Here is a 26,335-nt window from a genome sequence, read left to right as displayed (position 1 = left end):
GTGATACAGTGGGAAGATGAAGATTTTGTCATGCCTCACTGGGATAGTGCATGTGAAATCAAGCCTCACTATTCTCGGAGTTTCATACAGTTAAAAGTTTTAAAACATATGTAGAATTCCCCAATGTATCAAAGTTTCAGACTCAGCTTGAAAGAAAGCATGAACCAGGTTTCTATATTGAACAAATATAACTAGAATTGAATAGAATGTAACTAGAGGTAAATGATTATGAAACATTGAAAAATGACTCTGCTAATTAAACTCTAACCCCTTTATGAACTCCCCCCTACATACAAACACAGACAAGAGGTAAAACGTGTTATGAATGGTAGAAAAGACCGGAAAGGTGGTTCATTTCCCTGACTGCAGAGTTTGCTGAAATGGTTCTTTTAGTGATTAGAGTGCTGTTTTTTTGATCACCCTTCTCCAGAAGATGTGCAGGAGACCAGAGTGTATCAACTTCAGTACAATTTCCACTAGATGAGTGAAGTGCAGGGATGCCATCTGAGACTGGTACAGTTGGGAAAAGGAGCGAGTCAAACAGTCAGAGCATTCAGGGACAGAGCAGAGAACAAGGTAGGACTGATAAATTAAACTGCATTTACTTCAATGCAACAGGCCTAATAGGGAAGGCTGGTGAACTTAGAGAGTGGTTAGGAACATGGGACTGGGCTATCATAGCAATTACAGAAACCTGGCTCAGTAATGGACAGAACTGGCAGCTTCATGTTCTAGGATACAAATGCTACAGAACGGATAGAAAGGGGGGCAAGAGAAGAGGGGGAGTGGTGTTTTTCATAAGGGATAACATTACCGCTGTACTGAGGGAGAATATTCCTGGGAATACATCCAGGAAAGTTATTTGGTGGAACTGAGAAATAAGAAAGGAATGATCACCTTATTGGAATTGTATTATAGACCCCCCCCCCCAATAGTCAGAGGGAAATTGAGAAACAAATTTGTCAGGAGATTAAGAATAATAGGTGGTTATGGTAGGGGATTTTAACTTTTTATACATAGACTGGGACTGCTATAGTGTTAACGGTTTAGATGGAGAGCAAATTGTTAAGTGTGTACAAGAAAACTTTCTGATTCAGTATGTGGATGTATCTACTAGAGAAGGTGCAAAACCTGACCTACTCTTGGGAAATGAGGTGTCAGTGGGGGAGCACTTTGGGGCCAGCGACCATAATTCTATTAATTTTAAAATAGTGATGGAAAAGGACAGACCAGATCTAAAAGTTGAAGTTCTAAATTGGAGAAAGGCCAATTTTGACAGTATTAGGCAAGAACTTTTAAAAGCTGATTGGGGGCAGATGTTCACAGGTAAAGAGACAGTTGGAAAATGCGAAGCCTTCAGAAACGAGATAACGAGAGTCCAGAGAAGTATATTCCTGTTAGGGTGGAACGAAAGGCTGGTAGGTATAGGGAAAGCTGGATGATGAGAGAAAGTGAGGGTTTAGTTAAGAAAAAGAAGGAAGCACATATCAGGTATGGACAGGAGAGATCGAATGAATCCTTAGAAGAGTATAAAGGCAGTAGGAGTATACTTAAGAGGGAAATCAGGAGGGCAAAAAGAGGACATGAGATAGTTTTGGCAAATAGGGTTGAAGAGAATCCAAAGGGTTTTTACAAATACATTAAGGACAAAAGGGTAACTAGGAAGAGAATAGGCTCAAAGCTCAGCAAGGCCGCTTCTGTGTGGAGTTGCAGGAGATGGTGGAGGTACTAAACGAGTATTTTGCATCAGTGTTTACTGTGGAGAAGAACATGGGAGATATAGAATGTGGGGAAATAGATGGTGACATCTTGAAAAGTGTTCATTTTACAGAGGAGGAGATGCTGGATGTCTTGAAATGCATAAAAGTGATAACTCCCCAGGACCTGATCAGGTGTACCCTAGAACTCTGTGGGCAGCTAGGGCAGTGATTGCTGGGCCCCTTGTTGAGATACTTGTATCATCGACAGTCACAGGTGAGGTGCCGGAAGACCGGAGGTTAGCTAATGTGGTGCCACTGTTTAAGAAAGGTGGTAAGGAAACACCAGGGAAATACAGGGTGACCCTCCGTATCCGCAGGTCCGGTTACCGCGGTTTCACTTACCCGTGGTTTACCATGATCAGAACATATAAAAGGGAATGTTCCAGCACCAGGGGCCAGGAGGTTGCCGGAAAGGTACCTTTCCAATTGAAATCGTGGGTTTGCTCCTATCCTCAGTTTTGAGCTTCCACGGTATGTTCTGGAATGTAACCCCTATGGGTTCAGGGGGACTACTGTATAGACCGATGAGCCTGACAAGGTGGGCATGTTGTTGGAGGGACAGGATTTATATGTATTTGGAAAGGCAAGGATTGATTAGGGATAGTCAACATGGCTTTGTGCGTGGGAAATCATGTCTCGTGAACTTGATTGAGTTTTTTGAAGAAGTAACAAAGAGGATTGATGAGGGCAGAGCGGTAACCGTGATGTATATGGACTTCAGTAAGGCGTTTGACAGGGTTCCCCATGGGAGACTGGTTAGCAAGGCTAGATCTCATGGAATACAGGGAGAACAAGGCACTTGGATAAAGAATTGGCTCAAAGATAGAAGACAGAGGGTGCTGCTGGAAGTTTGCTTTTCAGACTGGAGGCCTGTGACCAGTGGTGTGCCACAAGGTTGATGCTGGGACCTTTTTTGTCATTTATATAAATAATCTGAATGTGAACGGAGGAGGTATATTTAGTAAGTTTGCAGATTACACCAAAATTGGAGGTAGTGGCCAGCAAAGAAAGTTACTTCAGAGTATAACAGGATCTTGATTAAATGGACCAATGGCTGAAAAGTGGCAGATGGAGTTTAATTTAGATAAATGTCAGGTGCTGCCTTTTGGAAAAGCAAATCAGAACAGGACTTATACACTTAATGGTAAGGTCCTGGAGAATGTTGCTGAACAAAGAGACCTTGGAGTGCAGGTTCATAGTTTCTTGAAAGTAGAGTCGCAGGTAGATAGGATAGTGAAGAAGGTGTTTGGTATGCTTTCTTTTATTGGTCAGAGCATTGAGTACAGTAGTTGGGAGGTCATGTTGCTGCTGTACAGGTCATTGGTTAGGCCACTTTTGGAATATTGCGTGCAGTTCTGATCTCCTTCTTATCAGAAGAATGTTGTGAAACTTGAAAGGGTTCAGAAAAGATTTACAAGGACCTTGCCAGGGTTGGAGGTTTTGAGCTACAGGGAGCGGTGTATGTGTGGAATGAGCTGCCAGAGGAAGTGGTGGAGGCTGGTACAATTACAATATGTAAAAGCATTTGAATGGGTATATGAATATGAAAGGTTTAGAGGGACGTGGAAATGGAACTAGATTAGGTTAGGGTATCTGGTCGGTATGGATGAGTTGGACTGAAGGGACTGTTTCTGTGCTGTACATTTCTATGACTCTGTGGCAACGCAGTCTTATTGCTTTGTCTATTATGGTTACAGATGTCCTAAATGTTTGTGTCACTGGCTGCTTCCATAGATATTGTCAAAGTCTTCACCCAGACTGGAATGAAGATGTAAAATTCACGATTTCTAAGACTAGTTCTGGTGAATAGAATAAATGCATTTAAAGGAAGGTTATATCAACAATTGAGAAGATAATAGAAGGATAGGCTCATAGTCAGTGGTGAGATAATATAGATTTGGAAATAAGTTTGTGTGGAGTACAAGACCTGACATACCTAAAAGGGCCAAATGGCATCTTTGTTTCTGTGCTGTTGATTCTCTGTAGCTCTTTCAAGCCTTAACTTTGAAAGTTAATAATTCTCAATGGTTTCCATTGAGAATTCTTTAAAAAAAAGGAACTTGTTTTTGGGATGTAAATGTTACTGATAAGGTCAGCATTTACTTTTCTTCTCCAGTTGCCCTCAGTAAGTTGGTGGTGAGCTGCTTTTTAAAATAGTCCTTGTGATGTAGGATTGCCCACTGTTAGCAAGGAAGTTCAAATATTTCCACCCAGTGCGGCACAGTGATATTGTTCCAAGTCAGGAATGGATGGTGTTTATTCTAATGTGGGTTGGGACTGCTAAATTGATGGGGACTTACTGTCTGTTTAGGTAAGACATGTCATTGTGTTTGGGGAAGTCTTCTGAGGACTTTGATCTTGTGGTTTTCAATTATGCCTCATCGTGCTTCACATTCTTTTCAGAAAAACACTGTCTGCCTTTAGACTAGTGTTTCCACTGTTGCTACCTTGTTCTAGAGTCATGGAGGTGTACAGCAAAGAAACAGACCCTTTGGTTCAACTCATCCACGCTGACCAGATATCCTAAATTAATCTGGTCCCATTTGCCAGCATTTCGTCCATATCTCTCTCAATCCTTCCCATTCATATATATCCGTCCAGATCCTTTTAAATGTTTTAATTGTTCAAACCTTCGCCACCTCATTCCAGTTCATTCCAAATACGCACCACTCTATGCATGAAAACATTGCCCCTTGGGTCTCTTTTATATTTTTCCCCCTCTCACTCTAAAGCTATGCCCTCTAGTTCTGGACTCCCCCACCCCAAGGAAAAGACCTTGTCTATTTATCCTATCCATGCGCCTCATGATTTTATAAACCTCTATGAGGTCACCCCTCAGCCTCCGATGCCCCAGCAAAATAGCCCCAGCCTATTCAGCCTCTCCCTATAGGTCAAACCTCTCCCTATTGCTAAACTAATGTGGGCTTTTTGGTTTGGTCTTCACATTAGCTGACATGAAACTTCTAGATTGCTGTTAAACAATGTTTATTGACATACTGTACCTGATAGTAACGCTGTAGAGCGACATGTTGTACGTTGCAAAGGTTCCTACCTTCTAGCAGAGAAGAGCTCATGTACACCTTATCTGTCCTGGCCCTATATCTACAGTTTGCAGTTCATAGCAGATCTTGCAAATGATGGTGTTCCCATGTGGACTCTGCCCTTGTCCTTCTGAGTGGTGGAGGTGATTGATTTGGAAGGTGCTTCTGAAAGTGTCTTGCTATGGTGCTGCAGTGTGTCTTGAGCAAGTTACTGACTGCTGTCACAGTGCATGAGTGGAGAAGGGAGTGAATTTTAAGATGATAGATTGGGTGCTAATCCAGCTGGCTGTACAGCTACTTGAACTTGATCCAGCGAAGTAGGTAGTATTCCACCACACTCCTGACTTGTGCCTTGTAGATGGTGGACAGACTTTGAGGAATCACAGCACAGTTACTTGCCACAGAATTCACAGTCTCTGACCTGCTGTTGTAGCTATGGTATTTATACTGCTGCCCAGTTCAGATTCTGGTCAGTGGCAACCGCTAGGATATTGTTAGACTGATGAAGACTTTTAAAATAAAAATTAACAGATTGTTTCAGATTGCTTTGCAATAGATTTTGTTTATTTGAAGATCAAAATAGGTCAGATTATCAGAGAAGTGGCTATCTTACACAGATTGCCATTCGAGTCTTATTTTTAATGAAAGGAGAAGCTTCTGAATTTTTAAAAAATCATAGGATGTGGGCTTGACTGGCTGGGCCAGCATTCATCACTCATCCCTAATTGTCAAGAGAGTAGTTTAAGAGTCTTGAATCACATGTCATCCTCACCAGGTAAGGGTGACAGTCTTACCTAAAAGACATTAATGAAACAGGTTAGTTTTTCCTGACAATCAGCACTATTTCCATGGTCATCATTAGACTCTTAATCCCAGATTTTTATTGAATTCAAATTCTGCAGTATCTGAGAGCAAATTCTGTTCAGGCCCCTCTCAGAGATGTGGAGCTGTACTTCCATTCTGACAATTCTCTTGAAGTGCTGAACCGTTAGAGGAAGGCAAAACAATGCCCCCTTCGCATGGCAGTCCACTGCCATTTTCTGAAATTTTCTAGCATCCACTTTGACAGCTGTTATCAGTCTAAAAGTGCATAGTAGAAGTGTGATGTTAGGGTCATGGGAGGGTAGGATTGCCAGTAGGGTAAATGGGAATAAGATGCTGGGTAAGTATGTTGCCAGGTGAGTGGAGTGTCAGCTGGGAATAGCGTGGGTGGCATCTAGAGAGGGGTTAGAGTGCCAGTGTGCCTAATATGTAGGGTGTCAGCTGGGTAGGATACCAGATGAGAAGGCAGGAGGCTGCCACATAAGTAGGATGTAGATGAGTAAGGGAGAGGATCCCAGTTGAGTAGGGTGTCAGATGGGAAGGGGTTAGGTGTCAGGTGGGTAAGATACCAAATGGAAATAGGTAGAGTTTGCCAGCTGGCAAGATAACTAATACAGTGGTTAGGGGAGGTTGGAGTGGGTGGGAAAAATCCATGAATACAAGTGTGTGTGCGCATGTGTGTCTTTATGTTTGTGATGGGGCTGTGGAGGGTTCAGATCCAGTAGTGTGTGGGGCATAAGAGTCAGGCTGGTCTGGTCTGGCAGAGAGTGGGAGGACCATGGGTGTAAATCCCAGGAGTGTAGGATAAGGATATGACATATCAAAGTCTTTTGAGGATGGGTTTTTAAGGTGTCTGGGAATGTGTAGTTGGGAGTGTGTGAGGTATCTGTGGAGTCTGTTAAATCATTGCTCAGGAGTTAGGCTTTGTATTTGCAAGTCTAATTTTTTCTGAGTGACTATTTTACTTAATTCCATTAGCACCCTCCAAAGTCTATGATCTTATTGAAGACTTTCAGTGTGTTCCACACTTAGAGGAACTGCCCAGCAGGCAATTACGTTGGAGCTCATTCCAGTGGGGGATTCATGTACAACTCTTATACTGGTATACCGACCAGCAGAAAATCTTGGCCAATACTTTTCTCATGAATCACTTTTAATAAAAAGGCAGCCCTTGATTAATTTCTGGTGGGAATGAAACCCCAGCCTTCTGGTTCAGAGATAGGGACACTGCCACTGTAGCATAAGATCCTTCATTCCCCAGTATATGTTTAGTTCAAATGCAGCACTTTCTTACTTGCTAATTTTTCCTTTGATAATTTACAGTTATTAGCATTTGTGTGACTCTGCCGTGTCTGTCAGGGATCAGCTTTAACACCTGGAACTATGCAGGCTGCAGTTGGCAATGCAGATAAAAGCAAATTTTGGAAATGAGGTTGGAAAAATCACAGATTAAATAGGTCTTCAGTGGATAGTGAAAAGACTTATTTGATCAAATAAGTAATGTAATCAGGAATCTGAATGCAGCGTTGGCATGCATAACCAAGGAGATTTAATTAGTCTGTAAACTTCTGTTACCACTTGGTTCTTGTATCAAAGGAAAATCAACAACTTCAATCCCTGATTTAAAGACAATTATAAATCTTCCCGCATCTCTTTTACTTTGTAATGGAAGCAAATGGGAAAATGTTGCTGTAAATTGAGAGCAATCCAAGCCCTAAAGTATTTCACAGAACTTGCGTGATAGAAACAGTCCAGTTGGTCTATCTGGTCTGCTTTAATGTTTTTGCTCTGCATGAGCCTTCCCTGTATCTCACCCTATCAGCCAATCCTTCTATTCCTTTTCACACTATATGTTTGCCCTGGTTGCCTTGAAATGCAACAATGCATTCTCAATTACTCATGTGGAAATAAATTCTATGTTCTAACCACTCTTTAGGTAAAAATGTTCCATCTAAATTCTTTATTGGATTTAGCAGTGGCTGTCTTACATTTGCAATTACATTAGATTGTGTCCCCACAAGTGGACATACCTTTCATACATCTGCTCTATCAAACCCCGTCATCAACTTGTAACCTCTATTGGCTTGCCCTTCGGGCTTCACATTTCTTGAGAAAAGACCGCAGCTTGAAAAATCTTTCTTGACAAATATCTCATCTCAGTACTGGTGTTATCTTGATTATTTGATGACCTAGATATGAAAATCTGAATTGCATTTTCATTGATTAATATTTTAAAATTAGGATCTCATGAAACACATTAAAGATGGAAAAATATTAACGTTGAGAAAAGATCTGTTTGCTTTTTAAATTCTAATCGAGCATTCTAAAGAATTTTCAGTTTTTTTACATTTATGAATGAAAGAACCAAGCAGCAGACAGAAACAGAGTTGTGGTAAACAGATATTTTTTGGACTGGATGGAGTTGGAAACAGTAGCTGCCCAGGTTTCAGTATTAAGACCATTGCCATTTTTGAAGTAATGATTTCTGCTTGTGGGCAGTGGGACAGAGCGGAATTTCAAAATCTGCAGAAATGTTGTGGGTGGTACGGAAGGCAATAATAGATACAAGTATCATGAAACAAAAGACAGACCTGGAGGAATGAATAGATACAATGCAAATGATGTTCAGTCCGAAAAATGTGAAATTGTACGTTTTGGTAGGAAGAATGGGGAGAAATATTACATGCTTACGACTCTATGCTTAATGATAGAATTTTAAAAGAGATGCAAAAAGAGGGACATCGAGTGTTGCATATGCGCAAATCTGTGAAGGTGAAAAGAGAGGTTCACAAAAGTGTTTGTAAAGGATGTGGAGTCCTGGGTTTTTTTAAATAAAGACAGAGAACAGTACAAAGTCAGGAAGTTATTCTAGTCAGGCCCTTATTGCAACATTGTGTATAGTCCTGCGCACTACCTATGGAGATTTTCAAAGGGTACAGAAGAGATTAATGGAAATAGTACCATGGATGTGTTCACAGCTAGTTTTATATCCATTCTGGTATTTACATTTTGGGAAGGATGTCCAGCCTTTAGAGAGGGTTCTGAGGAGATTGATGAGAATGGCATTCCTCAGGAATTCTACATGTCGTCATTGTGCAGACCAAATTACTTCACTAAGCAAATTGTGAGGGACTGTAGATTGTGATTGAAAGATTTGAATATTCAGGAAAATTGATTGCAATCATGAGGAGAGAATTGCAGCTATCCTGAGTGGGAGATCTGAAGCAGCATCCTTTATATTTGGATTGATGTCAAGCAAGGCTGCCCACAGCACTGATCTATCTGACAGTGGCTACTCGCCACATGAAAACCCACTGCCCTCAGAACTGTCTAGATGGAAAGCTGTTTGCCTCAAGTTATCTCCATGCCAAAACAAAACTGACTACCGTAGACGAACATGACCTTGAATATGGGATGGCTGCTGCCTGTACGGACCAGATTTGAAACTGCTCTTAATCTCTTCAATTCTGCATACAAGGAACTCAGCCTGTCCTTGAAGGTTGCCAAAACAAAACTCATATACCAACCTATATCTGATCAGCCAAAAATGTTGAAGAGGAGACTTTGGAATGTTGAGCACTTCGTGTATATCAGCCACCAGCTATATATAAAGACCATCATTGACAGGTAAATCCAACAATGGTTCAGCTGTGCTCGCTCAGCCTTCTACAAACTTTGGTATTTAGTCTTTGACAGCAAAAACTTCTGTAAGTATGCAGATATCATAGTTGACATCACCACAGTCTTTACTGCAGTGAGAAGTAGACTTTGTTTCAGTGATGCACAGAGTGCTAAAGAGATGCTTGCAGCAGTACCTCTCCTTCCAAATTCAGTAGGAGGACCATCAAGGAACATAGGAAGTGGAGTAGGCCCATTGAGCCTGTGCTATCATTTACTGAGATCATGGCTGATCTGTGTCCTAAATCCAGATACCTGCCTTAGGTTCTGACATCCACTTAATCTATCAATATTCTTTTGTATTTTTATGCTATCATCGACATTGACTACAGTATGGCCTAATAACTATTGTGAATGATTGAGGCTCTGACGCAGATCCTGAGGGACACCAGTAGTCATTTCCTGCCAATTTGAGTACCTAACTAGTATCCTTACTTTCTGCAAATTATCACGCAACTAATTTCCCAACCATATCAGTAATTTGCCATCATGGGATTTTACCTGACTTAATGTTTTCTTATGTGGGACTTTATCAAATGCTTTCTTGAAGTCCATGTACACAACATTCATAGACAAATCAGTTCCACAAGCAGTCAGGCAGAACTTCTGAAAACTTTGGTGGACTGGAGTTTGTGTTGCAATAACTGGACACTGTCTCCGCTAACCATCTCCTGTTTTCTCAACTCTCAAATTGCCGATGAATGCTTTGACAATGGCATTGACATTTCCAACAAGGAGTTGTTCAGCACGGCAACAATTTGTCCATCAACTTCCAATATCTTAATGATGAGGCAGAATGGTGATAGAGAAGGAAAGAAAGGGATGAAAACTCTACATTCACATCCCAATATCTTGTGAGACGTTCTGCCCCATATGCCTAAGGATCTGCTTGTCAACAATAAACCTGATCAATCACTTGAAGGCCCACAGCAGAACCTTGAGAACCTGAGTAGGTGTCATCATCAGATTGAAGGACAGCTGAAAATTATGAGAGAGGTGAGAGAGTTCAGTTTTATGGAGAGACTGGAGAAGATGGCATTGGTATCCTTGGAGCAGAAAGATTTAGGAGAATTGTATGCTATTACGAAAGGTTTTGATGAAATAAATAAAGAGAAATGGTTTCTACCATAGGAACATAGGAGCAAAAGTAAGCCATTCAAGTACTCAAGCCTGCATCTGTCATTCCACATGATAGCTGATCACCAACATCAGTGCCAGTTTCCTGTACTATCCCAATATCATCGGATCATAGATAGAGGCCATGTGGCCCATCAGTTCTGTGCATCAGTTCTGAAGAGCATCCCAGCCTATCCTTTTAACCCCAATTTACCATGGCTAATCCACCTAGTCTGCACATCTCCGGCCATTATAGGGCAATGCAACACAGCCAAACCACCTAACCTGCACATCTTTGGACTGTGGGAGGAACCTGAAGCACCCAGAGGAAAGCCAAAGAATCGCAAGGAGAATGTACAAACTCCACACAGACAGTCATCTAAGGCTGGAGTTGAACCTGGGTTCCTGTCACTGTGAGGCAGCAGTGCTAATCACTTGATCTTATTATTGTCGAGAAACCGATCAATCTCAATCTTGAACATACTCAATGACTGAGCTTCCCTGTATCTTTGGTGTAGAAAATTCCAAGGATTTACTATCCTCTGAATGAAGAAATTCCACCTCTGCTCAGTCCTAAATGTTTTGCCCCTTATTCGCAGACTCTGTCCCCTGATTCTCAATATCCGTCCAGCTAGAAGGAGCATTATTTCTGTATTTATCCTATCAAACAGTTTCAGAATTTTGGAAGTTTCATTAAATTTCCTTTCATTCTTCTGAACTGTAGAGAATACAGGCCCAGTCTCCTCAAAGGGCAGTTTGCCACTCCACCCATATTATATTCCATATGCCATAGTTCTTGCCCACTTACTCAGGCTGTCCATTTACTCCTCTTTGCATTAGCCTCACAATATACATCTCTATCTAGTTTTGTCTCATTTGTAAATTTGGAAATATTACATTTGATCTCTATATCCAAATCATTGGTATAGACTGTGAACAGTACTGATACTTGGGTACCTCACTCGTCACAGCCTGCCAACTTGAGAATGATTTATTTATTCCTACTCTGTTTGGTCCCTGTTAATCTATCGTTAAACCATGTCATTATATTATCCCTATCTCATGAGCTCTAATTTTGTTTGTTAGTCTCCTGTGTGTAATTTTATTAAAAGTCTTATAAAAATATAAACAATACTTCCACTGATTTGCCCTTATCTACTTTGCCAGTAACATTCTGAAATAAAACACACAGGTTTGTCAGACATGATTTTCCCTTCAAATGCACGTTTAGTTTGCCAAATCAGATTATTATTTTAAAAGTGTTCAGTTTTCACATCCATTATAACAGATGCTATTTTGTCTTCCTAACTACTGATGTAAGGCTATTGTGTCTGTAGTTTCCCATTTTCTTTCTTGTTACCTTTGCAACCTTCCAATCTTTAGGGTCGCCAGCGAAGAAGGTTACCTCAGGTTACAACAGGATCTTGATCAGATGGGCCAATGGGCAGAGAAGTGGCAGATGGAGTTTAATTTAGACAAATGCGAGGTTCTGCATTTTGGGAAAGCAAATCTTAGCAAGACTTAATCACTTAATGGTAAGGTCCTAGGGAGTGTTGCTGAACAAAGAGACCTTGGAGTGCAGGTTCATCGCTCCTTGAAAGTGGAGTCACAGGTAGCTAGGCTAGTGAGGAAGGCGTTTGGTATGCTTTCCTTTGTTGCTCGGAGTAGTGAGTACAAGAGTTGGGAGGTCATGTTGCGGCTGTACAGGACATTGGTTAGGCCACTGTTGGAATATTGCGTGCAATTCTGGTCTCAGGGTGCAGAGAAGATTGACAAGGATGTTGCCAGGGTTGGAGGATTTGAGCTGTAGGGAGAGGTTGAATAGTCTGGGGCTGTTTTCCCTGGAGTGTCAGAGGCTGAGGGGTGACCTTATAGAGGTTTACAAAATCATGAGGGGCATGCATAGAATAAATAGACAAATAGTCTCCCCTCCCCCAGGATGGGGGAACTCCAGAACTAGAGGGCATAGGTTTAGGATGAGAGGGGTAAGATATAAAGAGACCTAAGGGGCAACTTTTACACGCAGAGGGTGGTACGTGTATGAAATGAGCAGCCAAAGGAAGTGGTGAAGGCTGGTACAGTTGCATTATTTAATAGGCATCTGGATGGGTTTGTGAATAGGAAGGGTTTAGATGAATATGGGCAAAGTGCTGGCAAATGGGACTAGATGAGATTAGGATATCTGGTCGGCATGGATGAATTGGACCAAAGGATCTTTTTCTGTGCTTTACACGCCTATGACTCTATGACTGTCACAGAATTGGCAGATTTAGCAAGATGGCCAGCAATGCATCCTCTATCTCTACAGCTACTTTTCAGCACTCTGGGACGTAACAGAATTCTTGGATTTACCAACGTAGAATCTCATTATTTTCTGTAATAGTACTTTTTTGCTTGTAATAATTTCTTTTGTTTCCTTTTTCTCACTAGTTTGTTGGATCTTTAAAACGTCTGGGAAATCTTGTATCGTTCTCCACAAATACAGACTAAAGAAATTATTTAACCAGTGTGCCATTTCCCTATTTTCTATTATTTATTCTCCTGTTTCTGCCTATAATGGACTCATTTCGTCTTTGCTATTTTTTTTTCTTTTTACATATCTGTGGAATATTTTTCAGTCCTTTTCTTGTTTTTCTTTTATATTTTGTTCTCCCTTTCTTATCAGTTTTCTGGTCTTCCTTGGCTGACTTCTGAAATGTTCCCATTCCTCGAATTTACTATTATTTCAGCATCTTTATAAATCTCCCCTTCTGAATGAGTACTGTATCTAACTTCCTCTGTTGGGTACAGTTCACTCAGTTTGGGTTTATGTGCCTTGCAGAATGTATGTTTATTATAATTCTTTAAATACTTAGGCGTAGCCTATCTATCATCATACCAGCAGGAGGTTCAGTAACTAGAGGACACAGATTTGCGGTATAGCAACTGAACCAGAAAGCTGAGTTGTACATGTAATTTTTAAAATTTGCTGATGGGATGTATTCATCACTGGCTAGGATACATTTATTGCCTGAGAGGATGTGGTGGTGGTGGTGGTGGTGATGGTGGTGGTTTACTATAATTTGACCACACTATGAGGAAAGAGCAGGGATTATTAATACTAATGGAAAAGCTCTTTCGAAGATATGTCACAGGCACAATGGGGTGAATGGCCATATACTGTGTTGCACCGTGCTTTGAGTTTTGGTTTAGCCAAAGTCAAATAGTTTTTATCATCTTATCGACATTGTTAGCCTTGGCACTGCTTTGGTGTAACATTCCTTAATTTGTGTTACGGATGAAAAGTGAAAATTCTAGCTAATGTTACTTTATTTGCCAACCAAATGGTTTTTAAAACTCCATACTAGATTTATTGAAGGGAACGGAGATCTTGGCCATTGGCTAGAGAGTCATCAGGTCCCTGTGCCACTCTGGCACAAAAGTGGAATGCGATGACCCTTCCCCAGGGGTCAATGTCCCACCAACCTAGAGCCATGCCAGTCAGTGTCAGAGGGTAGGTGATGGCTTCTGTGGCAATGATGACCACGAAAGGTCCAGGGTTATCGCTGAATGCAGATCAGTAATGGTAGGAGAGATATTAATGAAGTGGGAGTTATGGGAATGGGGGAATTCACTTCCGAATGCAGACTACCTTGATCAGCCACCACATGTTAGCAGAGACACCTTGTTCAAAAACATGAAGGCTTTCCCACCACAGATCTCTGACTTGAGGTGGGTTAGTTAGTTTGCTGTTGACACGAAGGTTGGTAGAATGCTGGATAGTGTGGAGGGCTGTTGTAGATTGCAATGGGACATTGATAGGATGCAAAACTGAGCTGATAAGTGGTTAGTGGAGTTCAACCTGGAAAAGTGTGAAGTGATTCATTTTGGAAGGTCGAATTTGAATGTAGAGTACAGGGTTAAAAGCAGGATTCTTGGCAGCGTGGAGAAACAGAGGGATCTTTGGGTCCATGTCCCTAGATCTCTCAAAGGCGCCATCCAAGTTGATAAAGTTGGTAAGAAGGCATGTGGTGTGTTGGCTTTCATTAGCAGGGGATTGAGTTTAACAACTGCAAGGTCATGCTGCAGCAATATAGAGCCCTGGTTCAGCCACACTTGGAATATTGTGTTCAGTTCTGATCGCCTCATTATAGGGAAGATGTTGAAGCTTTAGAGAGGATGCAAATGAGATTTGCCAGGATGTTGCATTGACTGGAAGACATGTCTTTTGAAGAAAGGTTGAGGCTTTTCTCATTGGAGCGAAGAAGGGTGAGAGGCAACTTGATAAGGGTGTACAAGATGATGAGAGGCATAGATAGAGTGAATAGACAGAGACTTTTTCCCATTGCAGAAATTGCTATCACAAGGGGGAATAATTTTGAGATAATTGGAGGAAGGTTTACACAGAGACTGTTGGGTGCGTGGAATAAACTACCAGCGGTGTTAGTAGAGTCAGATACATTAGGGACAATTAAGTGACTCTTGGATAGGCACATGGATGATAGTAAAATGAAGAGTATGTAGGTTAGTTTGATCTTAGAGGAGGATAAAAGGTCGGCACAACGTCGAGGGCCGAAGGCCCTGTACTGTGCTGTACTGTTCTATGTGATCCTTGTGCTCTCTACCTGGTGACCCTTTGACTGCCATTGGGTAAATACCTACAGTGGAGGAGGTACTTCATTGAGCATCAGTTGCCAGCTACGCAACTTCAGGGCTTCCCCCCCCGCCCCCCCCCCCCGTAGATCTATTGGAAATGGGAAGATGGCAGAGTGCCTACCTTCTGCCAACCTGCCTGATTAAGAACCTCCTGCACCATCAAATGCTTCATGGACGAGATATTTAATTCTTCTGACTTTATTGAAGGAAGCAGTCCTTGAGGAGGTTGTCTTTAGATTGTGTGAACATTTTTCATCAAAGATTGTAATACTTGATTCCAGCACAATGTAGTTACAATACTCTGATAAACTCTGTGCCTTTTTATTATTAATGTTTAAAATCAATTTTGAGCATTCAGAATGATTTAATTAGCCTGGTGCTCTGAGCCCAGGATGGAGTTCAGATCTGAATTTCAACACAACAGCATTAAAGCAACCAAAGAAAGCCTTCATCAAATATTTGCTGCAATTTAATATTTATCTTAAAATAATTAGGGTAAATACAAATTGACATGGGCAATAAGATTTGATTAATAATTCAGAAGTAAACCAGGTGCTGTCAGAATAAAAGAAAACAGAGAATGGGCTCCTTGCCAGCTGTATTTTTGATTAAAACAGTAGCATTTGAAAGTGAAAATACAAAGCAAGTGCAAAGGTGATGAGATTTGGTGTGAAATAGAATTCTTGCCATCCACTAGGCATACAGTTGCCATTATGACATGACATAAATGCCTTTACCAAATCTTCCCTTAACCTTCTCTTCCATAAGGTGAACAGCCCCAACTTGTTCAATCTATCAACATAACTGGAGTTCCTCATCCCCAGTACTATCGACTTGACTCTAACCCATTTTTATACTATGGCTTCTGTTACTTTGTGAAAAGCATGAATGCTTTATCATTATGTTGTTCTTGTATAACATCATTGAATATTTTAAAAAATTGATTTGTGGATATCTTGTCATGATGTCCCAGAAAATTTACTGTGTTAGCATATGCTGTAATAGTGGTACTGGTTTCACTAACTCTGCTTTGTCCAGATCAGTTATTTTTAGCATGTTATAGCTACAAACACAAGGTTGCGAATGCACCCACTCAGTCATTATGGTCTGCATGGCCTGGTTGAACAGAAGGGGCTGTTTCCATGCTATATCACTCTTTGACATATCGGGATCAACGTAAATTCCAGTATTTGTTGTGCAACGACCCTCCAATCATGCTACTTTGCATCCTTGACCTAGAGGACTATTGTTGTGAGTTTGGAGATACTTAAGTGGTCCCATTTGAAGGTAGATATTGCTGGAGTCTTGCTTGGAATCGATGTCAAAAAATGTCACATTGAAAGCAATTTTCTGGAATTCTAGCACCAAGTTTGTTTAAATGCAAAGAAAGTCTGTTCTTTTGCTTTTAACTACTGCACTATAGGATTGAAAATAAGCATAGCTTTGGCCTCTGTTTGATCCTGTTAGTGTGTGGCTAATGTCCTGGCAGTGTTTTGGTAGCAGCAGGTAGTCAGAAGAAGGCAGCTTGTGGGTCATCATTCTTCAGCCTGGCAGTTTTTCACACACAGATGTAGACCTCGTGAACTTTGAAGGAGGTCAAATATGAACCTCACATTCAACACTTGTGACATGCACTCAGTTGAAGCAAAAGCAAGTTGGCTTGCCTGCACTTTTTTCCCCCCTCAAATGCAGCCGCGCTGTAACATAAAACCATTTTTCTTTCCTTTTATGAAGCTTCCTTCAGGTTGGATTTAAAATTTAGAAATAACTGCAACTGTTTGATTTACATATTTTGCTCTCCTGTGCATTATTTCATGATAGGCATTCAACTATGGGACTGAGCCCTTTGATGAGATCATTGAATTCCTTTCAAATAAAGCTATAAAATTACAGGCTTAAATGTATTTATTGATTAATGTGGTGAAGGTGATTTATTCATTTAGGTTCAAAGACTCACCCCTGTTTAATTTTAATATTGTGAATATAGCAGAGATTCTTGTTATTATAAACATTGACGCTGATTTAGAGATCAGCCTGTTGAATGGTAGAGCAGAATCACGGGGCTGATTCTTACCTCTGAGTTGCTTATGCTCCAAGACACTTTACATCCAATACAAAGTACTTTTATGATGTTCTGTCACTGTTGTGATCTAGGAAAATGACATCTAATTTGTTCACAGCAATGTTCCAAACGCCGAATTTCCTGTTCCTTGGATGCTGCCTGACCTGCTGCGCTTTTCCAGCAACACATTTTCAGCAATGATATGATGATAACCATTATCTTCTATAATGTTGGTTGATGGGTTAACACTGGCCAAGTTACCAGGGATAGTTCCCCTGCCGTCCTTCAAAATATACCATTTTACACCCATCTAAAAGGACAGATGGTTTCTCTGTTTAAAAACTCACTGCATTTCTGGGAAATTTATTTTAAGCATGTTCATGCTGTCAAGATTTTGAAAATGGTTTGTCTTGTGTTTGAAAGAGACATGTGTTTCTAGTGACCTATGTATTGGATAGATACTTGGATTAGAAGGAAAGGCATAATGATTCTAGTGATTCATAATTGTACAGTCACCATTTTTTTTAACGTGTTGCATTCCAATTTCCAGGAGTGACCCATAACATTCCACTACTTCGTGAAGTTATCATCCATCCGCGATTTGTGAAAGGAGACATCACCACTAATTTCCTCCCAGAGGTCTATCCAGATGGTTTCAAAGGTCTGTATCTCTGGATTTAATAAAGAAAAAATAGTTGTCGGAATCATAGAACATTGAACAGTTCAGCGTAGTACAGGCCCTTCGCCCCTTGACGTTGTGTCAGCCTGTTGAGCTACTCTAAGATCAGACTAAGTTACATACCCTCCATTGTACTATCTTCCATGTGCCTACCAAAGAATCGCACAAAAGCCCCTAATGAATCTGACTCTACTATCACTGCTCGCAGTGCATTCCATACACCCACCACTCTCTGTGTAAAGAACCTACCCCTGACTCTCCCCTAAACTTTCCGCCAATTATTTTAAAATTATGCCCTCTTGTGATCGACATGGGAAAAAGTCTCTGGCTATCCACTCTATCTATGCCTCTCATCACCTTGTATACCTCTACCAAGTCACCTCCGATCTTTCTTCACTCCAATGAGAAAAGCCCTAGTTCCCTCAACCTTTCTTCATAAGACATGCCCTCCAGTCCAGGCAGTATCCTAGTAAATCTAGTCTGCACTCTCTCTAAAGCTTCCACATCTTTCCTATAATGAGGTAATTAGAACTGAACGCAATATTCCAAGTGTGGTCTAACCAGGCCTTTATAGAGCTGCAGCATAATCTCATGGCTCTTAAACTTAATCCTCCTGGCTAATGAAAGCCAACACACATGCACCTTTTTAACAACCCTATCAACTTGGGTGGCAACTTTGAGGGATCTATGGACATGGATCCCAAGATCCCTCTGTTCCTCCCCACTGCCAGGAATCCTGCCTGCACCATTTGCTGCTTGTGATGTCTTGTTTCTATCTGCACATTGTTAGTAACATTACCTTTGGTTGACATTCTGAAATGTTCACAGGAGGCATGATAAGCGTACTGTGGATGATCCATCAGGTCTATTAAAACAGAAATGTCCAGTTCATTCTGCTTGTCCAAAGTAATTTTTACATAGATAATTTTCATCTTCTAATTGTTTTATGTGATTTTTGGTGAGAAGCTGTAAATACAGGACTGAAATATCTGTGATGCTGTCAATGGCCTTTACAGAGTCATTCGGTGTTGGAAGCCACTGCAGCTTGGGCAAGGTACAAATGGTTGTTGAGACTGGTTTAGAAGTTGGTATTATCTTGAGAAGGAAAGAAGAAGGTTGGAAGGGCAGAACCATATCCTGGTAATGTAATTAAAAAGAGAAAGAGATAGCAAGGATATGCTGACGAGTGAGAAGAAAAATGGGATCACGTTGATCAACCAGTTGTGTTGACTGGCTTGTTTCTGTGCTGTATAAAGAAAATAGGTCTTCAGAGCAGGAGGAGGTCAATCACCTTTCGAGTCTGTTCTGCCACTTAGTAGAATCATAGCTGATCTAGTGGTCTCTTCAAGCTAACTAGTCTGACCCAGCTATTGCATTTGCAGATCACTTCATATATTGCAAGTAGAAAGTGGCTGCACATAATTGAATGCAGACATAAAATCATGAATAATAATGTTTTTCTGATAGCAATTGGAAACTCTCGCTGACGTCTTAAATTTATTTTGGAAGCTGGGAGCTCTGCTCACAGAGGACTGACTTATTTCGTAATGTGGCTGTTACTGAAAGTGATGGACACAATGGAAACTCATTCCTGTCACTGTTTACTTGGTGTTAGCCATTTTGAATTAAGATTTCCAATTTTATGTCAGATTTAGTTACTTTTAAAGAGTTATTTGGAAGTTTCAGTTCAATCAGTGAAAGTCACCTGTATTCTGAACAATTCTTCAAACAAAATGTAACTGCTTTCTCTGTTTCTTCTTGTTGTTCCATCTTATATTACTTGTTAGGGAAGCAACTGTAAGTGAATTCAAAGCTGTATATCAAACTCCAGAAACTTGAGATAAAAGTAAAATACTGGGGAAAGCAAGATACTTACTGGAATGCACACAGAAAATGCTGGAGAAACTCAGCAGGTCTGGCAGCATTTGTGGAGAGGGAACCAGAGCCAACATCTCAGGTTTGGTGTGATTCCTTCAGAGTGCATGATATTGGACACAAAATGTCAACTCGGTTTCTCACTCCACAGGTGATGCCAGAGCAGCTGAGTTTCTCCAGCATTCTCTGTGCTTCTTCCAGAAAGCTAAGACAGCAATGCTGTTTGATTAAATAGTATTGTATAACTCCTTGAATTAAACAGAATTTTGTAATTTGTGCAGTATTTTTTTGTTGCTGCTTCTTGTAGGAAGAAAGAAACAGCAGGAAGCTGTTCAGCACCTCAAACCTGTTCTGCACTTCAATTAGGTCATATTTGATGTTGTATCTTAATTCCTTTTCCCTCCTTGCATCTGTAACCCTTAATTTCATTGACCATCAAAAAAAGCTATCAATTGCATTTTTAAAATTTTAAATTGACTCACAACTTGAACAGTTTTTGGGAGACACAGATCCTCGACTTCCATTATTCCCCTTTTCAGTTGCTCAACTCTAACTTGAAGGTTATGCCCCACTGTTCTAAATTTACTCCTTCCCCTTCCCATCCTCCATCTCCCCTGGAAATAGTTTTTCTCTATCAACCTACCAAAGCCTTTAATCATCTTAACACTTGAATTATATCATTTTTAATCTTCAACACTTGAAGGAATACAAACCTATCAACCTCCAGTTTTCTCTACTATGATAGTCTGCATAAGATCCAGCTTTTATCTTAAAGAAAATATTTTACTGAAACCAAAGCCATAACCCAATATAATGAATTGTTTCACGAACAAAAACTGCTGGGGGCATTTGTGGACAGAAAGCAGAGTTAACGTTTCAAGTCTGGTGGCTTTTCATCGGGACTCTTTCTCCAGCAATTTCTGTTTTTGTTTCAGATCTTCAGCATCTGCCAACTCTTTGTTTTAGTAGCGTGTATTATTTTCTATTGTAAAAGCTGAAAGAACTGTTGATGCTGTAAATCAGAAACAAAAACAGAAATTGCTGAAAAAGCTCAGCAGGTAACTAACTTTTCTTCTCCTGAAAATGTTTGTTATCTTGGTGAGGCTGGATGCCTGCAGAAATTGAAATGAGTTTGAGATTACAAACTTAAACCCAGCCCTCAAATATTTAAATGGCTAGGCCAGCTAGCTAAGTCAATGTTAATGTTTTGGGTTGAGTGACCCTTCCTTCTGAGGAAAGGTCACTCAATCTGAAACATTAACTCTGGTTTGTCTCCACAGATGCTGCCTGCTCTGCTGAGCTTTTCCAGAAATTTCTATTTTTGTTTTCTATTGTGTTGTGTTGCGATACAAATTACCAATGAGATGGATATTTTAAGAGGGAAATTGCGAACCTTCTTACCACATGAAGGAGAATAACATTAATGCATTTAAGGGGATGCTGGATAAACACTTGAGGGAGAAAACTTATGCATATAGGGTTAGAAGGCAGGGTGGGAGGACACAAGGATGATATGAGCCATATAGTCTGTTTCTGGCTGCATGTTCAATGTAATTTTATGTAAAACCTTTTAACCCAACAGGACATATGTTGTCACATTCTGAGCACAAGGAACTGCTAGCCACTGCTGGATCCATTTATGTCGCTGCTTTGCTGAGGGCTCAGAGATTTCTTGAACATTCTACAAGGTGAGGAATCTTTGCCTGTGGGCTGTACACTATGATTCACACACCCATACTGAAATTTAAGAGAAATCCATCTTTCTTGCATATTGGAGAGGTCATTGTTTTAGCAAATGGGTATAATTTATCACTTAGGAGTGGAATAATCACCCAGAATAAACTAGTTTTCATTTATTAACTCTGATGTCTGCATCATAAGGGAGAAAGGAATGGGCTGGTAAGAAGAGATGGAATATGTTGCAAGAAGGCCTTTGCTGAGAATAAATATCATCATGATTCAGTGAAGGACAGTTTCTGTACTGTGAAATTTGAAATGATTCCATATAAATTGGAGGTGAATGAGGAAAAAATAATCCCCTTTCCCCTATTCTACAATAAACTTAGAATATTATACTGATGGCTGAATATTTTGGAATCTGTTTATGATCAGCAATTAATTGATTTGAGTGTCTGCTGCTTGTATGATAGCTCCCTTATATGGAATAAATGCACTGATTGATGTAATATTCAGTATACCATTGAATTATTACAGTATGATTGTTTTCCCCATTATGTCAAGTTACAGTAGTGGAGGGCAAGGTGGTGAAAGATTTCTTGATTTTAAAGTACATATAGTTCAAGAAAGCCCTAAATGAGTGAAGCCCTAAATGAGTTTTTTGCTTCTGTCTTTACGAAAGAAACAAACTTTGTAGTGAATGAAACCTTTGAAGAGCAGGTGTGCATGCTGGAATGGATAGAGATAGAGGAAGCTGATATGCTGAAAATTTTGTCAAACATTAAGATTGACAAGTCGCCAGGCCCAGACCAGATTTGTCCTCGGCTGCTTTGGGAAACGAGAAATGCAATTGCTTCGCCACTTGCGAAGATCTTTGCATCCTCGCTCTCCACTGGAGTCATACCTGAGGACTGGAGAGAGGCAAATGTAATTCCTCTCTTCAAGAAAGGAAATAGGGAAATCCCTGGCAATTACATACCAGTAGGCCTCATGTCTGTCGTCTGCAAGGTGTTAGAAAGGATTCTGAGGGATAGGATTTATAACCATCTGGAAGAGCATGGCTTGATTAAATGCAGTCAATACGGCTTTGTGAGGGGCAGGTCATGCCTCACAAACCTTATCAAATTCTTTGAGGATGTGACTAGAAAAGTTGATGAGGGTTGAGCTGTGGATGTGGATTTCAGCAAGGCATTTGATAAGGTTCCCCATGGTAGGCTCATTCAGAAGGTCAGGAGGAATGGGATACAGGGGAACTTAGCTGTTTGGATACAGAATTGGCTGGCCAACAGAAGACAGCAGTGGTAGTAGAAGGAAAATATTCTGCCTGGAAGTCTGTGGTGAGTGGTGTTCCAGAGGGCTCTGTCCTTGGGCCTCCACTGTTTGTAATTTTTATTAATGACTTGAATGAGAGGATTGAACAATGGGTCAGCAAGTTTTCAGACGACACAAAGGTTGGAGGTGTCGTTGACAGTGTAGAGGGCTGTTGTAGGCTGAAGCGGGACATTGACAGGATGCAGAGATTGGTTGAGAGGTGGCAGATGGAGTTCAACCTGGATAAATGCAAGGTAATGCATTTTGGAAGGTCGAATTTGAAAGCTGAGTACAGGATTAAGGATAGGATTCTTGGCAGTGTGGAGGATCAGAGGGATCTTGGTGTGCAGGTACATGGATCCCTTAAAATGGCTACACAAGTGGACAGGGTTATTAAGAAAGCATGTGGTGGTTTGGCTTTCATTAACAGGGGGATTGAGTTTAAGAGTTGTGAGATCTTGTTGCAGCACTATAAAACTTTGGTTAGACCGCACTTGGAATACTGCGTCCAGTTCTGGTCGGCCTATTAAAGGAAAGATGTGGACACTTTGGAGAGGGTTCAGAGGAGGTTTACCAGGATGCTGCCTGGATTGGAGGGCTTATCTTATGAAGAGAGGTTGACTGAGCTCGGACTTTTTTCATTGAAGAAAAGGAGAAGGAGAGGAGACCTAATTGAGGTATACAAGATAATGAGAGGCATAGATAGAGTCGATAGCCAGAGACTATTTCCCAGGGCAGAAATGACTAACACGAGAGGTCATAGTTTTAAGCTGGTTGGAGGAAAGTATAGAGGGGATGTCAGAGGCAGGTTCTTTACACAAAGTTGTGAGAGCATGGAATGCCTTGCCAGCAGCAGTTGTGGAAGCAAGGTCATTGGGGAAATTGAAGAGACTACTGGACATGCATATGGTCACAGAAATTTGAGGGTGCATACATGAGGATCAGTGGTCGGCACAACACCGTGGGCTGAAGGGCCTTTTCTGTGCTGTACTGTTCTATGTTCTATGTTCTAAATTAATGCATGCTGTGGAATGGTTTTATAGTAAAAAGTATTAGTCATTAGGTTGTAATCATGGTTACACAGAAGTTTACAATATGGAAACAGGCTATTTGGCTCAACTAGTCTATGCTACACTTTATTCTTCACACACACTTACTCCCATCCCACTTCATCTCACATGTTAATCCAGCTTCCCCTTAAATGCATCTGTGCCAATTGCCTCATGATGTCAGAGAGTTCCACATTCTCAGAACTATTTGAGTAAAGGGGTTTCTCCTGCATTTCCAGTTGAATTTATGCACAGAGCTTTGATGGAGATCTTACCTCCCGGCTGGAGAACTGGCGGGAACACAGTCTTACCTGTGTTGTGAAGGGCTCACTGAATAGTGTCTGTCAATCAGTTGATGGCCATAGACATGCCTTCCTCAGGATTAAGGATCTCAGGTGCCTGAGTAAAGCTGAATTGAATTTCATTCTCTGACATTTATGTGAATAAACAACTTATGAAGCATAGTGTAATTTATACACTCGGTGTACACTGCTCAAGCAGCATTACTTTACAAAAACTGCAAGCAAATGAATGTTGTTGGATATTAAAAATCGTAAATTTTGTTTTGTCTTAACTGGTCAAAATAATGTGCTTGACTAACCAAAAGTGAAGCTTTAGATAACTTTTTTTAGGGTAACATTGGACGTTATGTCAGAGTCACTTTAACAAAAAAACTGCACAAAATGTGAGGGACTATTATTATTCCTCCCTGACATGAAGAAAGGTCCTTGCTTTAATATGTTCTGTGAAGAACCAGGCATGGTCTGCATTTAGTATGCACTTAAATCCCAGGCAGGACTCAACCGATGAGCCTTCTAGTTTTTGCAAGACAAAAATTTTCTTCAGATTGAAATTGTAAAGCAGTGCACGATTCTTGACCAACGTACAGAAGCAATCGACACACATGTCTGTCAGGAAATGGTTCTGGATGATTGACAATTACCTCATTGTCAGACTCAATTCCACTTTCTTTGTTTGATTTTTCATCCTACCACAAACTGAGTTTCATTGTCAAAGGCCTGCTTCACAGAGAAGAAAAAAACCCACTGAATTCCTTCAGAAAAAGGAAAGATTTGAATGTTCAGGTCGGGGAAGGAATCTTGAATGTTGTTCTAACCGAACCTTAAAGAATGGCCCTCATGAGAACAGAAACAGTCTCATTCTTTGCAGAATGCTAAAAATTTGATGCTATAATTCTGAAATTGAATAGAGTAAAGTAAGTGAAGGTTGTAGAACTCTGCTGGTATGCAACATTGAAGAATGTTTACACTTTACCAGGTTAGCTACTAAACTAACATAAATGTTTTGCTTCACAGCATGCGGTTTCTCAGAATTCTTTTTTCTTCAAGCCAAGAGTATTCAGAATATTTGTTGCATCATTCGGGATTCTGAGTAATTATCTAATAAATATTGCTTTTCTAATTGTGTGCGTGGAGCACCAGCAATGGTTCAGAGTGTTTTTCAGAGAATAGCTTAAATATATAGAACAGAAGGACCCACATTTGACCTGTGACCTGTTCTTAACTAGCTGATCTCAGCAGGCAACTGGATGGGCCATGCAGGTGACCTCAGTAGCACATAATCTAACTTGCATCAAGTTCCATTCACCCAGTCCCCCTCTACACCTACTGACCTGCATTGACTTCGACTTTGGCAACACCTTGGATTTGTGTTCAACTCTTCTATGGCTTTTATCCCTCCCAGTTCATGTAATTTCCTCCAACCCTATAAGCCTCTGACATCTCTGTGCTTCTTGTGATTCTATCCTCTTTCATATCCCCAGTCTTTATCATAATTACCATTGGCGGTCACGTGTTGAGACCCTGAAATCTGGCATTCTCTTCCTAAGGAGAAAGTGAGGACAGCAGATGCTGGAGATCACAGTCAAGAGCATGTTGCTGGAAAAGCACAGCAGGTCAGGCAGCATCTGAGGAACCGGAGAATTGATGTTTCAGGCATAACCCCTTCATCAGGAATCTGTGCCTTTCTACCTCTCACTCCTTCTTTAAGAAGCTCCTTAAAATTTTCCTGTTGCTTAAATGTTTGGAATTTATCCTGATAAAGGTTGAATGTCCAAATCTAATTCTGTGAAAACCATAAAGTTTTTGAGATTAGTTAGTATTCAGTTAAATAAATTTCAGATCCATTGTCCAAATATTGGGACAATTCAGCAAGGCACTAGTTCTTGGTGATGTGCCAGATGAGTCATCAACTTAGCCACTTTGTTTATAGTAGTGTGCCAGTCTAGCTCTTTTACTCTGAGCAGATTCAAATAACCCTCAAACCAATCCAATCTGCACCTTCAAATTCTGCTTCGATCTAAACCCGAGGATGTCTAATTTTGAGGATCTAAATCTGAGGACGTCCAGCAAGTACTGTCTCATGTTCCTCAGTACCAAATTTTATCAGATTGCCCACCTTTGAGGTACCTTTGTATTGTGCTAAAAGATTTTGTATGAGTGTAAATATCTGTTGCTTTGGAAAGGAGAAAATTGGCTAGGGTTTCTATACATGAGTGTTGACTGTCAAAATTTGAGGGAAGTGCTTGTGAGTGCTCTCTGTGGTTGGCTAGCTTGCTGACACTTAATCAAGACCCACACGTGAAAACAGATCCCTTGTATGTAATTGTG

General features: G+C 40.6%; 1 protein-coding gene across 2 annotated transcripts in view; it reads left to right on the top strand.

Moving 5' to 3' along the window:
* Positions 1-26,335, top strand: part of pcca (propionyl-CoA carboxylase subunit alpha) — a 386,004-nt gene that overhangs the window by 202,096 nt on the left and 157,573 nt on the right. For both annotated transcript variants that reach the window (XM_060825847.1, XM_060825848.1), the window contains exons 17-18: positions 17,665-17,775; positions 21,251-21,356. In XM_060825847.1, the coding sequence (XP_060681830.1) occupies positions 17,665-17,775; positions 21,251-21,356 (217 nt within the window). The remainder of the gene's footprint in view (positions 1-17,664; positions 17,776-21,250; positions 21,357-26,335) is intronic.

The sequence above is a fragment of the Hemiscyllium ocellatum genome, chromosome 6, assembly GCF_020745735.1.
Source record: "Hemiscyllium ocellatum isolate sHemOce1 chromosome 6, sHemOce1.pat.X.cur, whole genome shotgun sequence".
NCBI lineage: Eukaryota > Metazoa > Chordata > Chondrichthyes > Orectolobiformes > Hemiscylliidae > Hemiscyllium > Hemiscyllium ocellatum.
The sequence above is the reverse complement of the archived record's forward strand: the minus strand, read 5'-3'. Positions and strand labels throughout refer to the sequence as shown.